Genomic DNA, 15555 nt, shown 5'->3' with positions numbered 1-15555 from the left:
TATTTAATTTCCACTTTGCCCCGGGTTTTTGAAAAAAAACGGCAAACATCGTAACCCTGTACTCTGCTCCCTCCGCGGTTCAGGTTTCTGCAGCTGTTCACTGAACAAACCGCAGGCGCGCTTTCATAACCTGTTAGTGGCAAATACTTCTCCGTAATCCCTCCCAGAATGCACGGCTGAGTGTTGGAGTAGGCCTGGGAGCCGACGCCATGAATACGGGCCTATAATTGTTATGTTGGAGGCAGGGCAGGAAGCCCTATCAACACGGGGATGATAACAGACGAATTGCGGGGATATTGTTAGAGCAGATGCCTGCACCAATCATTCCTCACTGTGCGTTTGTCTCTTTCACTCAATGAGCTAATTCTTCGTTTTGGGGACATGGGTTTAACGGACAGCGCCATATGGGTATGAAAATAACTAAAACATGTGGCAGTGGCTTAATGTTGTTGACTGTGTGCGGGAAGGAGTCAGCACGCTACTCCAGACGAGGTGTCGGATTTTATCAGCTGTGGCTGGACAGGGGTCAGAAGGCCAGGCTCCAAACTATGGCAACTCAGAGTCTGCCACTGCTGTGACAAGAGCAAAAAGAGGCAGGAGAAGGAGGGGGGGGAGGGGTAAGATTAGAGCAAAGTAACACCGGTTGGTAGAGGCTGACTGATGGAGCCGGGATCGTTACGCACGAGGAGCTGCCTTTTATCAGCTACTGTGAGACGCAAAAAGGAATCATGACAGGATGTGAAGCGGCACCAGCGATCAATAAAAAGGCCCCGAAATGCATCCGCCGAACAAATGTAGGTTAAAGACACACTGACGTTGTGTGATTAAACAGAGATGGCGCGCGCGTGTGTGCTCATGTGCATGTGTGTGTGTGTGTGTGTGAGAGAACAGGGGGGGAATATGTGAGGTTTTTTTCGGTATGGTTTCCCTCCGCCTGCAGACAAAAAGACTGTCAGTCCGCATCTTGTTTAAGTCAAGCGAAGCGTTGCCTCCAGGACAAACAAACACTCAGACAACAGAGACGAGCGAGTCTGACGCCCCGGCTGGACGCGGTCACGCCACAGAGATCCAGTGACCGGGCGGTACAGGAGGAGGAAGCGGGGGGGGGGGGGGGGGGCTAAAAATTAGTGACAAAGGAGGGGGGGATAATTACTCTGAATAACTCAACTAGCAGGATTGGCCCATGCGCCATTGAGACCAAAATAATTTAACTCTCAGGAGGGCAGGAGGGGGGAGGGGAAAACAGTCTACTTCACTACAGTGTGTACAGTACACATGGAACACCCCCCACCCCTCACAGTGCTACACACGCAAACTAGGATACACATGAGTGAGCGCACATGCAGGGTTAATGCCAGAGGGGGTCTTTGCGCTTTAAGCCGTGCACGGCTTTATCGTTTGTTAAATGTATGTTGGGGGAAATATGAGAACATCTGTCATAACAAGGTCTGATCCGCAGATGACCAGCCAACCTGCGCCGTCTGATGGGGAGACTAATAGTGTAGATGCACGTATCGTGCAAGTGATTAAGGGTGATTTAGTACGGCATGGTACACCTCGCCTTGTGTGTTTGATTTAGGAAAGTATGTGCCGAGCTGTGAATGAGCTCGTTACTCCTTTTGTACAGCGGGTGGGCGTGTGGAGGAGAGGGTGGTGGAGGGGGAGGGGTTAGTGTGGGAGGTTTCTTATCTTGAGTCAGGCGGGACAAATCCACTTCTGAGGATGTACGCTTATCAAACTGATACAAAGCTATCGATCTCTCATTTTCTTGCGGAATGTACTGCACTGCATCCATTAATGTCTTTCTCTCAGCTGTGCTTGTATCTGCCGTTTGTATCTGCCTTGTACCGCAGGTCTTTTCTCCCTTGTGGACTTGCTAAAAGCCTCTTCAAGAACAGCAAATTTTAAATCCCCCCTTAAAAAACACACACACACACAAACTCAGAGGCAGATGAGAATCTATTATCAGATAATAGGGAAATATTGTGTGCAAGCACATTTGTCTCACTGACGTTTGGTGCTGCGCAGGGCGATTAAAAGAGGATTAACGTTCTTTAAGCTAATAACAGTTGACCTATGATAGCTGAATGAGTGAACCAAAAACTTAAAAAAAAATAAAATAAAGCCCTGTGCTGCTGTGGGGAACTTCAAACTAAATTCTAATGATCACTATTCATATATGTGCAATTATGGATTAATGCAATGCTGAACTGACGTTGAACTAGGGCTGCATGGTATAGCCAAAAATCCATAGCACGGTATACCGGTATATCACGGTAATGCGCTTTCAAGTAAACACATTCAATTAATTGGCCCCAAAAATGACTGTCTACCTGAACAGCTGCTCTCTGCTCGATGGCCAACTTGCTCACAACTGGTCGCGAGTTAGCTCGTTAGCATGTTAGCTTGTTTTGGCTGCTAGTGTTGCCAACAGAGGACAGACTTTGCAATAAATCGTTTTCTGATCTAACGTACCGTACGTCGGATTTATCAAAACCAAAAACCCTCCAAACAGACACAGTTCCTCTCTTGGGCAGAAGATGCATCTCTGGTCTCTCCTTGTTCCCCCTGTACAGTTACTTCTTGTTGTGGGCTGTACCCAGCATGCAGTTCGGCGGGGATTTTAAAAAATATGAAAATTTATACAATTTTTACAATTATTAGTATTACAGAATGTTTTTGTGTCACAAGCTGTTGTCTTGTGGTGTTTTACCCTGTAAAGAGTTTGTTGTAGGTTAATCATTGTTGTAAATTAAATCTGCCGCCAGCTGAAGAACAACTTCAGTTGTTATGGCGTAACACCGGTATGTATGGTATGGGAGAATTTCATACGGTCAGGTGATCTTTTACCTGTACACCATGCGGCCCTACGTGCAACCTCTTAAAACTCTCCTAAATGTCACAAATAATTCAGATGTATCTGTATGTATGGGCCCTAAAGGACCGACAGCAGGTTGCACCGCGTTAAACATTTAGACACTCTTTTTCTCTGAATCTCACACCTGAACTCATAAAATCTCACCATTTGTGTATGTACTAGCACAAATGCCCATGAATATTTCCATGAATTAATCGGTTAAAGAATAAATAGAATTTCCGAAAAAATAAGTATGCCACCTCCCTTCCAATAAAAACATGCGTCGGAATATTAATGACGTGGCAACGGCCACAAAGGCAGCTCTTAAGAACTGGTGCTTCATGTCTGACTTGTTTTCTTCCCTTTTTAATCCGTGGGAGTGTGGCGGTTGAGCTTTACTGACACACTACATCATGTGTAATTGCAACACATAAAAGCAGCAGCCTTCAGATCAGAAGCTTTTTGTAAAGCGGCGCGCTTTCTTTGGTTTATCTGGCTCGTAACTTCAATCGTTCAGAGTGGGCTTACAAATGGAGAGACGTCAGGGAGCAGGGGGTTGGAACCTCTGCCCGTCTCTCTGTGTGCGGCTAGGAGGTCTGGACTCTCATCTGCTCTTGTAATCAGCCTCCGAACCAGTAACATCACCGCAAAGAGAAACCTTCGGCAGAATGTAGCAAGAGAAGACAACATTTTCCAGATGTGGCCATTTCCCCCCCCCTGCTTTACTTTTTGTTTTCTACTGCAAAGCCTCTCTCCGTGTCTGTAAGAGAAAAGGGGGGTGGGTCTTTTTGTATAACTGATACCTGGGGGCTGACACAAGACATGTACATGGTTGTTTTTTACCCAAGTAAAAACCCTTTGTGAAGCTTCTTCTGAAACTTAAGAGTTTCATTGAAGTTCGGTTAAAGGGCTGAACAACAAAATGGACATACGAGTGTGCCTCACCTGGACGGGGGCCGAAATGCTCACATAATAACTGTGGAGTGAGAAGCTTGACAGTGATTAAAAAGCTGGAGCAAGGAGGCCAGTGTCAATGAAAGCCTAAACAATGATGTAGCCAGAAAGTTTAAATTACACTGCTCTGTCATTTCCAGACAAAAGCCTCTCGACGGTATATGGGAGGAAAGAGTTTTACCCCACAGAGAAGAAAGAAAGAGGCAACAAGAAACACATGCTTGGTGGCATACGTATCCGGTTTCCTTTAGGAGAGAGGGAGAGGAAGCCACAAAGAACAAGGCAACAAGGTGGAAACATTCCTTCAGCTCCTACTACCTGTCATCTTATACCGGGACTTTTGTTTGGCTTTTTTAATGCAGAAACTGGATGCACGCCCTTGTTGCCATTATGAAACCTGGTCAGCTGGAAATTTTTACTCTGTGGAGTTCTTTTTTTTCTTTTTTTTTTTTTAAACAAAAAAGTACCAAAAATCACTCACACTTGATATTGAAGGAGGCATTGGTGGACTGGAGGGACTCTCCTGTGATGGAGTTCTCGGCGATGCACACGAAGCTTCCTGCGTCCAGCTGGCGATCCACGGCGGTGAACTTGAGGTTGCTGCCCTCGAGGAAGCGCCGACTGCTCACTAGCAGAGGCTGGCCGTTGTGACGCCAGCTGTATCGGACGTCGGCCAGATCGCTGACCTCGCAGCGCAGCATGGCGCTGCGGCCGTGCAAGGCATCCTGGGACTTGGGCTCCTTCGTGAACTGGAAGGCAGCGGCCTGGACGGACAGGACTGGAAGGGGAGGGAGATAGAGGGAAAGTAAATGAGCGAAGGATAAGAATGGGCGCGCTGTTAGCGGTTTACTGCTTTTTCCGTTCATTAAGTGTACGCCATGGCAACCACTTAGCCTGGCGGAGGAATGTGATGTTTGGACAATGCCGGCTAACTGAATTATTTTGTTGTAAAATCATCATCATCAGGCCCAACACTGAGAAAACACTTTTCCCCCCCGGTTAGTGTGTCGACGCGAGTGGGTGATCTAATAGTCACTAACACGGAGAGGAGACAGCCTCAGGGTCATGTGACATCAGCTCAGCCTCTCAAACAAGACACGATGTGTTGCACACACAAACACACGCACTAATGCACACTTAAATCTTTTATTCCTCCTCGTGATGCTGAGTACAAACTGTGTGTGTGTGTGTGTGTGTGTGTGTGTGTGTGTGTGTGTGTGTGTGTGTGTGTGTGTGTGTGTGTGTGTGTAAGAGGGAGAAAGAGAGAGAGGCGTCTTCTGCTCTATTTATCCACATCTCTGTGGAGCTAAATGACAAGTGTGTGACTTGGACTTCCACTGGATGAATAACAGTCTGTATGCTACCGTTACTAGCATAGAGGCTATAGTGCAGTTTAGATTTTCTTTCCTTTAAAAAAAAAATGCCAATCATGGTTCAATGCCATCTGGAGCTTGAAAGAACATGGTGACAGATTTGTAATACAGCTAATTCATTTTCCCATATTGATTTTAAAAAGGACTAAACAAGAAACGTTTCCTTTGCGAAGGTGCCAGCTTTTCAGTAGTGTGTCAAAGCCGGGCCCTCATGAGCATCTGCCCAACACAATGTTATCGTACCAAATGTCAGATGGTTATCTAAGGGGACGGTCAACCGCCAGAGTCAATAGAGCATAACTACACCTGCGTAACGGTGTGTGTGTGTGTGTGTGTGTGTGTGTGTGTGTGTGTGTGTGTGTGTGTGTGTGCAGTAATGCAGCAAAGCAAAAACGGGATCTTTCAATAACGTTAAATCAAGGAGCCTGTTGAAGATAAGCCAAGGTAACTCGCTCCGTCTTTGACCCTCGTCATCCCACCACTCCCGTCCTCCTCCTGCCGGTCCAGCTCCAAATCAGACTCACCTTTGTCTCCGCTGCAGGTGGCTCCAGCTGAAAGGCCGGCAGGAAGAGGCAGACATAATAACGGAGCTAGCGAGGCCGTGGATTGGCAGGGGGACAAATCGTTGAGTGTTTAAATGCCTGCTTGCCTTACATTTTACAGACAGGAAGGAGCATTGTACAGATGCACTTCATATTTATGGTTCGAGAGGTCCTTGAGAGCATGTTCCTTCCTTCCATCTCGTTAAAACAGCAAGCGACGGTGAGACAATGACATTATATTTCCGTGTTTCATTCTTGTGAACATCTTTATTTCCCAAAGGTTTGCCCGACAGTAGAATCGATGGCTCCCCTGGGGGATTGAATGGAGACACAGTATTAGTGCTCACAGAGCAGTGGCTTTCACTTCAGCAGGTAATGCAGCATTAGAGAAACAGCTGCTGCCTTTTAGCTTATCGTATCAGTCAAAATGACTCCCTATGGATAAAACTTCACATCTTCACCTCAATTTCAGCCGCATAGACTGCAGAACCAACCACCTCACCTCATTTACACATAGACATTTTAGGAATAGTTCAAAGCTTTTCATATTCTTTTGATCTTTTCATGCTTTCAACCCTGACATCTACGTAGTTGGTCCAATACAGAAAATGAATGAAAAAGATCACTGAAGTCATTTATTTAGCAAAAAATATAAACATTGGTTTGTTCAAGGTTTGCTGCTTTTCTTTGATTTAGAAATATATTTAATAAGCAACTTAAATCAAGGTCATATTGGTCTTTTTCAGAACTTTCGATCATGCTTCCATCATCTAAACTCAGCTCTAGTATGAATGCTGGATGTGTTGCACAACATAGTTCTGTCTCTCATGAACAAGAGTGGTCAAACAATTCCCCCGGGAGGCTGACAGTTTGTTCCACATGAATAAAAGGCAGCAGGTGGGTAGGAAACACGAGCAGCCATCCCAAACATCTTCCTCCGAACAATCCATCAACGGCTGTCCACAGACAGCACACCCCCTCTCCATGCCGGCCTTACAGCTGCCATCACACTCCGGCTGCAGCCATGTTACAGGCTTTGAGACGAGTGTGTTTAGAGACAATGACTTCCTCGCAGGGGAGGTGGCACACTCTGATGAGGTGTTTTCACGCTCCACATGGCGACAGGCGAGAAAGAGGGCGGCGTGAGGCTTTGCCGTACCGTTCAAACAGGGAAGGCCCCGTGACCTACATCTCTGCAAACGAACGGGGGCCACACCTCCGCATGCACCACGGCATGCACCACGGCATGCACCACGGCATGCACCACGGCATGCACCACGGCATGCACCACGGCAGTTCACCAAGGTCGTGCTCTTCGTCAAGTCACACAATTGGCGGCGGGAAGGGGGATGGAGTGAGCAGACCGGGTGGCATTTCAAATAGATAAGCGGGGCGGATGCTATCCAAGCTCATACCGAGGGCCCTTCAAAGTGAGAGTGGTTGAAAGGAAGGCTTACAGATAAGAGGGGAGTTGTGGGGGGGGGGGGGCACAGGATAGGGATGTTGTTATGACAAAAACTCTTGAGATTGAGGTCTTGAAAGGGGCGGATGTTAAACTACTTTTTTGAAAAGCAATTGAAATGGATTATTATGATCGTCCCTTGCAGCGAGCGCCATGGCGTCTGTTTGCACACGCTGGTTTCACATTGTGTCGACAGAACGTTGGAGGCTGTAACACGTAGAGAAGAAAAGCAACATGCAGTCAAGCGCAGCAGAGAAGATGAGCAAGATGGAGAAAACTGGGACATTACCAACCAAATGTATTCAATGTTGAAATCTTTTAAACTTTTAAATGATGAGCTTTAAGTAATTCATATGTAGATCATTTGTTCATTGGTAGGTTGTTTTTAGGATAGTGTACTTTTGAAAATGGCTCATGAGAGATTTTAACAACCAATCCAAATCCCCAACAACTGCAAATTCTTACATTTGACATGCTGAAATGAAACAAGTGCATTTTTGATTGTAGAAAATGTATTTCATCAAACACTAAACACACATGTTCTATTGTGGTCTCTTTAAAAACCAGCAAGCTTCAGCCCAGTAAAGGAATACAGTGTCAGGGGTGCGGGGTGCAAACACTTTATCCAGGGAGTCTCAATCTCTTCACAGAATAAGAAAACAAGTTGCCTCTGATACTAATCAAGATGCACGTGCCGGGAAAAGACGAGACAGATATACTCTAGTGCACCCTAATGAAATATTAATAACTTGTCGTTTTCAAAAATAGATTTCCATCAAGGTATTGGAATAGAAGCTGGATAAAGACAGAAAGTAGGTCAAAGACAGAGGGGAAATAGCCGAGCGAGGTAAAGTATCTGCTCCGCGGGATTCTCCCCTGCAACCCGCCGCGCTGCCGACGGCTCGCCCGCCAGGCCTGTCGGTTGCAGGTTGATGGATAGAACCAAGCATAAAGGGCTCATCAGCAGGCGACACCTCCCTTCTTTCTTTCTCAACTTCGTCCCGCTGGCAAACGCAGGCAGGAGTCAGCCGGGTGGAATCATATTTCAAAGAGAAAGCACGTTGTGTCATCACATCGGCATGGGGTTGGAAGGCAGGCAGCGGGACTGGGCTCGCAGGAAAAGGTTGTTTTTGTGCGGCCGCATCGTTTATCAAAATCAATATCTGATAAGGAACTGTTCTACATTAATCCAGACTACACACAGGCTCGTTCTGTGCAGCTTGTCTGACTCTGATTAACAGCTGCATCAAAGAGGAGGTTATCTTATCGGTGGAATGGGGGATGGCGCGGGCTCCGGCGGGCCGGCCAGGGCGCCGACAACCCCGGCGGTGCAGGTGCCAGAGGCTGCCGGAGGTCAAAAAGGTGAGGCGCTGTTTGCGTCTGTCACGCACGCAGACGCAAACAGCAGCACCCACGGACACTTGGCACCGGGCAGACTCTTCCCCCCCCCCCCCCCCCCCCATGGGAGCTAAAAAAAAAAAAAGCTCCTGTGCGTGCGGTTTGACAGACTCTCAGCGGAGCGAGACAGCTGCTCGGAGACGTCTCGGAGACACGGGACAACACAGCGAGGAGTTGAGGAGCGTGAGACAGCCATTGGAGCGTGGACGCCATTAGACGTTTATCTCAGCGCCGCCTCGGCTAGTGTACAATTCACAGAATGCAACGGCTTTAAAATCTGCCATTGTTAAAGCAGACACTTCTCGTTCTAGTTTAGTCAGCGCCTCAGCTGCAAAATCTACACGACCCAATTAAGAAGAGACTCCAGATAACATCAGCCTTCCTTGCACAAACTGCACACACTCGTACTTCAAAAGGAGTAACAAGAAAAAAAAAAGAGACAGCCCAGACATGATTAGAGGGTCTCTGATCGGATCAATTATTAACAACTCTGGGATGTGAGAGAGAGCTTTGGTTTATTTGAAAGCAGAATGAAACGTGTTATTCAGTCAGTGAGGTCAGAGAGGGGCCAACAGAATGAGCACAGAGTGGAAAACATGCAGAGAGAACACTGAGAAAGCATCTATTTCAGCAGATGCTGGGCTGTTAAGTCATTTTAGGAAACAGTCTGCCGCCATCGACTTTTATGAGAGAAAAGGAGTCTAATTTGATGGGGCCCATCAATTGCTTTATGAAACTAGTCAGGAATGCCAGCAGTTGGCAAAAAAAGGAAAACACACATACTTGTTTACAGCTGCTGGTTTAACTGGAATGCTAATAAGACTAGCATTCCACTCCGGGTGGATGTCAGGAGAAGACAGCAAGATGCAGTTTGGAACTTTCTGAACTTACTGAAGCTCAATACATTTTTGTACCAACAATGTGTTCTTAGCATCGAGTTGGCAGAGTGTCAGATAATCAACGCCTGGTCAGATTTAAAAACTATGACAAAGTATGGACAACATTTTGTGAATGTCTTCATTTAATAAATAAACATAAACTAGTGTCCTATTGGCAGTGGCACCGATACAATTATCAAACACTAAAGTTCTAGATACTATTTGTAGCTTCAGTCGTAAACATACAGCCACCACATGGCAGCCAAAGACATTTTATGTCATCGAACAACCCCTCCCATCTCGATAAAGTCTCCGGGGTGCTGGCTTGGATGGGTGTCATGTTGGCATTTGCAGAGCTCGGCGGATAACCGGCTGTGTTTTTAAAAGCTCAGAATCAAAACCATTAAAGCTTCATTCACAGTTGCGTTGGCTGATCAAGATGTCAGCAAGATGAATTGTGGGAAATGACTGTGAAAGTGGACGCACCGGAGCCCACTGACAGAGGCCTCATTGGCGCTCAGCAAATACCCAGTGTGTGTGTGTTTGTTACCTCGACTGCTCTGTGAAACCAAACCTCGTTGCCATTGAACCTCAAAGAGCATAAAGCAGTTGTGTTGAACTGTATGATTTATTAAGACCAATATCTTGACAAACTTTAATTTAAATTCCAGCTGGAACGTAACCGTGTATAAGAACATGAACCTAGTGCACCGTACGTTAGAGAATGGGATTCACCTTTTTTTCCCTTCTTAATTAAATCAGACTGAAAAGCAGAAGCCAATGTCAGGCACTGATGTCAAGTTGAGTTTACTTAGCGAGCGCATTTTCATGCTTGGGAGACCTCCCGGTCGGTGTTTTCTAACAATGCTGCGTGTCAGAAATAGTTTGCATCTCCGACGAGACACACAGAAATCAACGGTGCATGAAGGGGAAATCCTGCCCAAACAAAGAGGTCGGACCGCCTTCGTTAACTTGACAGCGCAGACGTGAAACGGGACAAAGCCAGACCAGGTACAATGTCTCTGTCCAAACATTGCAACAGGAGTGACAGTTCGGTTCACCTCAGAGAAAATAGGAGGTAAACAAAAAAAGCTAAGAGTGGAGGGAGTTCATGCATCTTATCATGAGCCCGTGCAGGGCTGCAACCAACATCTGTTTACAAATCAACACGTCTGATTGATACCAGGCTTGCGTCTTATCTACAGTTCCAGCAGCCACTTAGCATATAACTTAACAAAAGTGAATTTGCATATTGACCAACATGGTACCTACTTCAAGGTTTTATAAAATGACTTCAGAGCCTCACGAGGAAATATCCAAAAAGACAATATTCAAACAGCACCAATGTGCCGTTCCTGAGCCCCCCTCCCCAACCGATCACTTTGAAATGGATCAAAGCAACACAAAAGAACGATTCCCTGCCGCCTCTTTTCATTTCACCCCCAAAACACTGACCCCGGGCATTCATCAGCAGAACCCATCTCTGGGTTCACTCCTCTGCTTCTAATTGAAAACCTGTGCTGAAAGCAGCAGGGGCGGCCTGCGACTGGTATGCACACCCGCTAACTTAATACAATCTGCTCTTTTTGTGCCGGGTAATTGCAGTGCGGAGGGATCTCGCTCAGCGGAGCCGCTTGCTCGGGTGCGAGGAGCGGGCCGGGCTCATTAGAACAGCCCTCGGCGAGATCACTATCGGTTTGTGCCCGTTTCTCTCCATCCTGCCGCTGACAGCAGGGAGCGAGCTCTGCTCCCGTTAGACAGACAGACCTCAGCCCCCCCCCCCCCCCCTCCTCCTCCTCCTCCTCCTCCTCCTCCCCAGCTTATTATCCAGCAACATTGGCATGGCAACAGGCATGGCAACCTCAGGTAGACCGCCGCTCTGCTTCGCTCAACCCCCTCAAGCAGCCGTCGTCCGCATGTACACCGCGATCCTCGTTCTGATACGGCATCACCGCGGTGTTATTTGTCACGCCATTTTAACACAAGTGTGTCGCCTTTCCCACGCCGCAGTGGAATGCCCTCTCAACGAGCCGCTGCTTGCCAGCACACCTCTGCCTTTGAAATGAACTGCTCCATATGGACTCCATAATAGGAGAAATAATAAAAACACTGGTGTAACCGTGCAAGCAGGGGAAAAGAGGGTGGTGGTGTGGGGGGGGGGGGGAGGGGGGGCAGGCGTCAGCCATAAATCTCTTAATAAGCGCACAGGGATGCGGCCAACGGCATCAAAGGGCTGCCTAGGCCCCACCCAACCGCGCATGCTTTAATAGGCCACCCATCCCAGGCCGTTATCGCCGCAGGCGTAGAGCGAGGAGCCAGGGACCCTGAGGGGCCCGAGTAGGGATCTTCTTTAGATAACAAGCAGGAAAATGTCATCTTAATTTAAAAGAACTCAACGAACATTTGCACGGGGTAATTTAATAAGAGAACAAATGGAGAGGAAAAAAAATGGATTCAATCTAAAACATTTCAATTCACAATCAAATCTTATTGATGAATTGTGTACACTCATCAGGTTTTTTTAAAAATCCATGAGTAAAGGCCTTTGCATTAAACGGTTTATCTTCTTTTATCTCATTAGTGAAGTCATTGAACTGAGCGCAGCGTCACCATGTCATCGTATGATGTATAAATGGCCGCCCGCGGGGGGGGTGATCTGCCTGCTTTGCGCCAGATGGAGTTGCAGTACGTGAAGAAGTCTTTTGGAGAAGATGTGAGCCACATTTCTCATCACCTCCCCCAGACGCGCGCACACACACACACACACACACACACACCCACACCCCCACCGCTCCGTCCCTCAACACCAGGCTTCATAACTGTCATGCTGTATCTGAAATAAAGACATCGGAGCATGGCCAGCTCTCACCAATTTTCAACACCCACTCATAAAAGGCCAACTGTTGAAACAGAGGCCGCCTAATGCAGCTCTGGGTAATTCGCGGCCACGATGAGCACAGAACATGAGCCGGCGGGGGCGGTGCAGGGTTTGAGGGCGGGGGGGGGAAGAAGCACAGAGACGAGGGAGTATAGTTTAGTGACTGAAACGCCAAACGGTGACGACGATTTGTGGCGCACGCAGATCCGATCCTGGCCATGAAAGGCCCCGTACGATTACCCATGATGCACATCAATCTGGGGCCACCAACGTCCCCCTGCAGCTGTGCTCCTACGAGCCGGAGAGAACATGAGAGCAATTATTAGATTTAAGCGGATTAGGCTTTGCTCAGGTAAGGCAGGTTCGGTTGTTCCTTTCCTTGGTCCTGAAATGGGCGGTAATCCAGTAATAGCACTACTTTTAGAGGGAAAACTCTACAGTGCAGCGCTGGAGAACAAAGGCCGCCATTTCTCGTAAGTATGTTTAATCCCCCCCACCCCTCTAAATACTACAAAGGCTCTACACACAGCGGACATGAAAGCTGAATGCAAACTATTTACATAAGTAAGTGCTAGAACTACCCCGCAATGGGAATGAGCAAAAATGAACAGAGGATTTAGTATGAAACTAAATAAAGAGGAACAGTAATGTCGAACATCTGGGGTCACACTCAAGTCTTTTTTACCCAGCGTCAGGAGCCAAAGATTAAGTCCCCGTGGAACAGAGGAGCTCAGCAGTTTGCAGTCGGGCTAAACGCCGATAGACGTGTCAGACAAAAGGGGCCAAAGTGGGACTGAGAAGTGGAGCTGCACGTCCTCGTCGGCAGGCCTGTAGACGCCTCATCAAAAGGGGTAATGTGACAGAAACGAGAAACGGGTCTTCTGAAATATAATCTGTGTCCATGACCAAGTTTGATGGGCCAAACATAAAATGGGGGGGGGGGGGAGATCCGACATGCAGACTTGAGCGCAGCAAACACGGGCCAAAGTGTCTCCGGACCGACGAGAGCCGCTTCTCGCATCAGTGGAAGTCATAAAGGACGCTTCTCTCGCTGGCACCGGCGGCAGAGCGCCGAGTCCTTGGCTGCCAACGCTGGTCTCGCTCCACAGGCGGCTCTGGCTAATGCCTGAACCTCCGCTATGTCCAGACACGAGTGCCAACCAGGAATGTGGCGGCACTCCACAATCCCCCTGGAAAACTAGCCGAACAGGAGGGGGGGGGGGGGAGGTCGAGAGAGTCGAGATAAGAGGAAGGGAACGAGACTTTCAGAAAAAAGAAAAGGGCATGTAGAAAAAGAAAAGAAGACAAGAGCCTGAATGCTGGTTTCAGTCCTTTTTTTGACAGCCTACATTTTACCCAGAATCAGTCTGGCTTTTGGGCTCTATAAAGACCATAAAGGAGAGACTGCTCCAATCATAACTCATGCATGTCACACACTAAAGAGGACATGAGAATGTGTGTGGGAGATAAAGCAATCCCCCCTTGAATTCAACCATTAAATTCTAGGTCAATCCAATGCCACACTTCTGCTGCAACAGCCAACATCTAATATATTAAAGCAAGAACATTTAAAAAAAGGTTTGAAATGAGATTTCCTATATCGGGGGTAGAATCAATTTCATGATCTAATGAGAAGGATTATGAAGACGAGAAGATGGAATAATTAATGATGGGTCGATGGATGATCATGCCCATTAGAAAGAGTCAGATTCTTTGAGTCACTCAATGGGGCTCCAGAGTCTAATGAGGACTCCATTAAGCCTCAGAATCTCTGTCACACTACAGAACAGCTCATCCACTACCAGCCTTCCTACGTGTGTTTTCAAAAACCTTACTGAATCTCTACGGTAAAAGCAATCGGCAATATTCTCATCTGAGCCACTGTAAAAGAGGTTCTGTTGTTCTAGTGCAAAACTGAAGCCATGTGCTTGACTGGAGCTGACAAAAAAAAAATCATCCAGAACAAAAAGCCAAATATTTGTGATAAAAGTTCATGGAAGCAGGGAGACAGAACAACGTGTAATGCCTTCCTCATTTCATTCAGAAAAATGAATTCCAGACCACATGGGTGGCCTCCTTTTATCTACCTCTTCCTTCCTTCATCATGCACACACACACACACACACACACACACACACACAAACACAAACCTGGCAACCAGGTTGTTTCCAGGACGCTCTGTGGTGTAGGTTTCCTAGCAGAGCCTGGCTGGCTCTCTGCAGAGTGAGCTCAGTGTAGTCGCCACAGTTTATTAAGGCCCAGCTTCTCTGCACAGACGTCCACTGTGACTCCAGTCGCCTGCCGCCGCTGGAAGAGAGAGCTCCCTGTGGCCGGGTGCCACATAGGTGCCTGTGTGTGTGTGTGTTTACAGATCTACCAGAGCAGAACATCTCAGCACGCACGTAGTCCTCGGGTGAGAAAGTATAGTCTCATTTCAAATGAATGATGTTTACATAGCATCTCCAATCGCAAAAGAAAAGCAACAGAAAATATGCATTCAACTACCACAGCCGCTCTGAGAGAAAACGAGCAGCTCAGAGCGGGGACGACACAAGAGGAACTAATTGCACAATTTCAAAATAAAACCTTCAAGAGCATCCCGTTATGCATCCACGGTTACTGATGGTTCTCATGCATCTGCTACCCAAATTATTCTAATTAAGTTGAATTATCTTCTAATTGAGGAAGGCACTCGTGGCAGCATGTGATCAGTTTACCCATGAGTGTATTCCACTGTATCGAGTTCAGATCAATCCATACACACACACGCTGGGTCAACTTTGAGTCTCTATCCAGATGAGATGGACCGCCGTTAGCATCTGGCTTTAGGATCTGCTGCATGATGTTTAATGAGTGACCATCTGTTCATTTATTTTAAATGGTGATGACCTGACATGCCCCAGGGTGTCCAAACCCAGATCCCACCTTTAGGTATAGAAAACAACACCTTCTGCAAGTTGTTAGGCAAATGATTCGTATTTGCAAGGTATAAATAATAATTGAATTAGGTACAAATATCTGTAAAGATATCCATTCAAGTCAGTCATTATTTGGAAGATCAAAAATGATATTTAGCACATTTACGAGTTATTTATTGCCACATGAATCCTTTAATGCGATCTGTGTCATTGGGGGCCATTTCTCTTTGGGATTTAAATGCACCAAGTCTTTTTGTTGACATTTGCCACCAACGCATTGTATCTAAAGGACATT

General features: G+C 47.0%; 1 protein-coding gene across 1 annotated transcript in view; it reads right to left on the bottom strand.

Moving 5' to 3' along the window:
• The window catches only part of ptk7b (protein tyrosine kinase 7b), a 56103-nt gene that overhangs the window by 15159 nt on the left and 25389 nt on the right, over positions 1 to 15555 (bottom strand). Inside the window, exon 2 of the mRNA XM_037465219.2 lies at positions 4293 to 4589. Within this exon, the coding sequence (XP_037321116.2) occupies positions 4293 to 4589 (297 nt within the window). The remainder of the gene's footprint in view (positions 1 to 4292; positions 4590 to 15555) is intronic.

This window comes from Pungitius pungitius, chromosome 13, assembly GCF_949316345.1.
Source record: "Pungitius pungitius chromosome 13, fPunPun2.1, whole genome shotgun sequence".
Taxonomy (NCBI): domain Eukaryota; kingdom Metazoa; phylum Chordata; class Actinopteri; order Perciformes; family Gasterosteidae; genus Pungitius; species Pungitius pungitius.
Note: the sequence above shows the minus strand (reverse complement) of the source record. Positions and strands in the feature narration are given on the sequence as shown.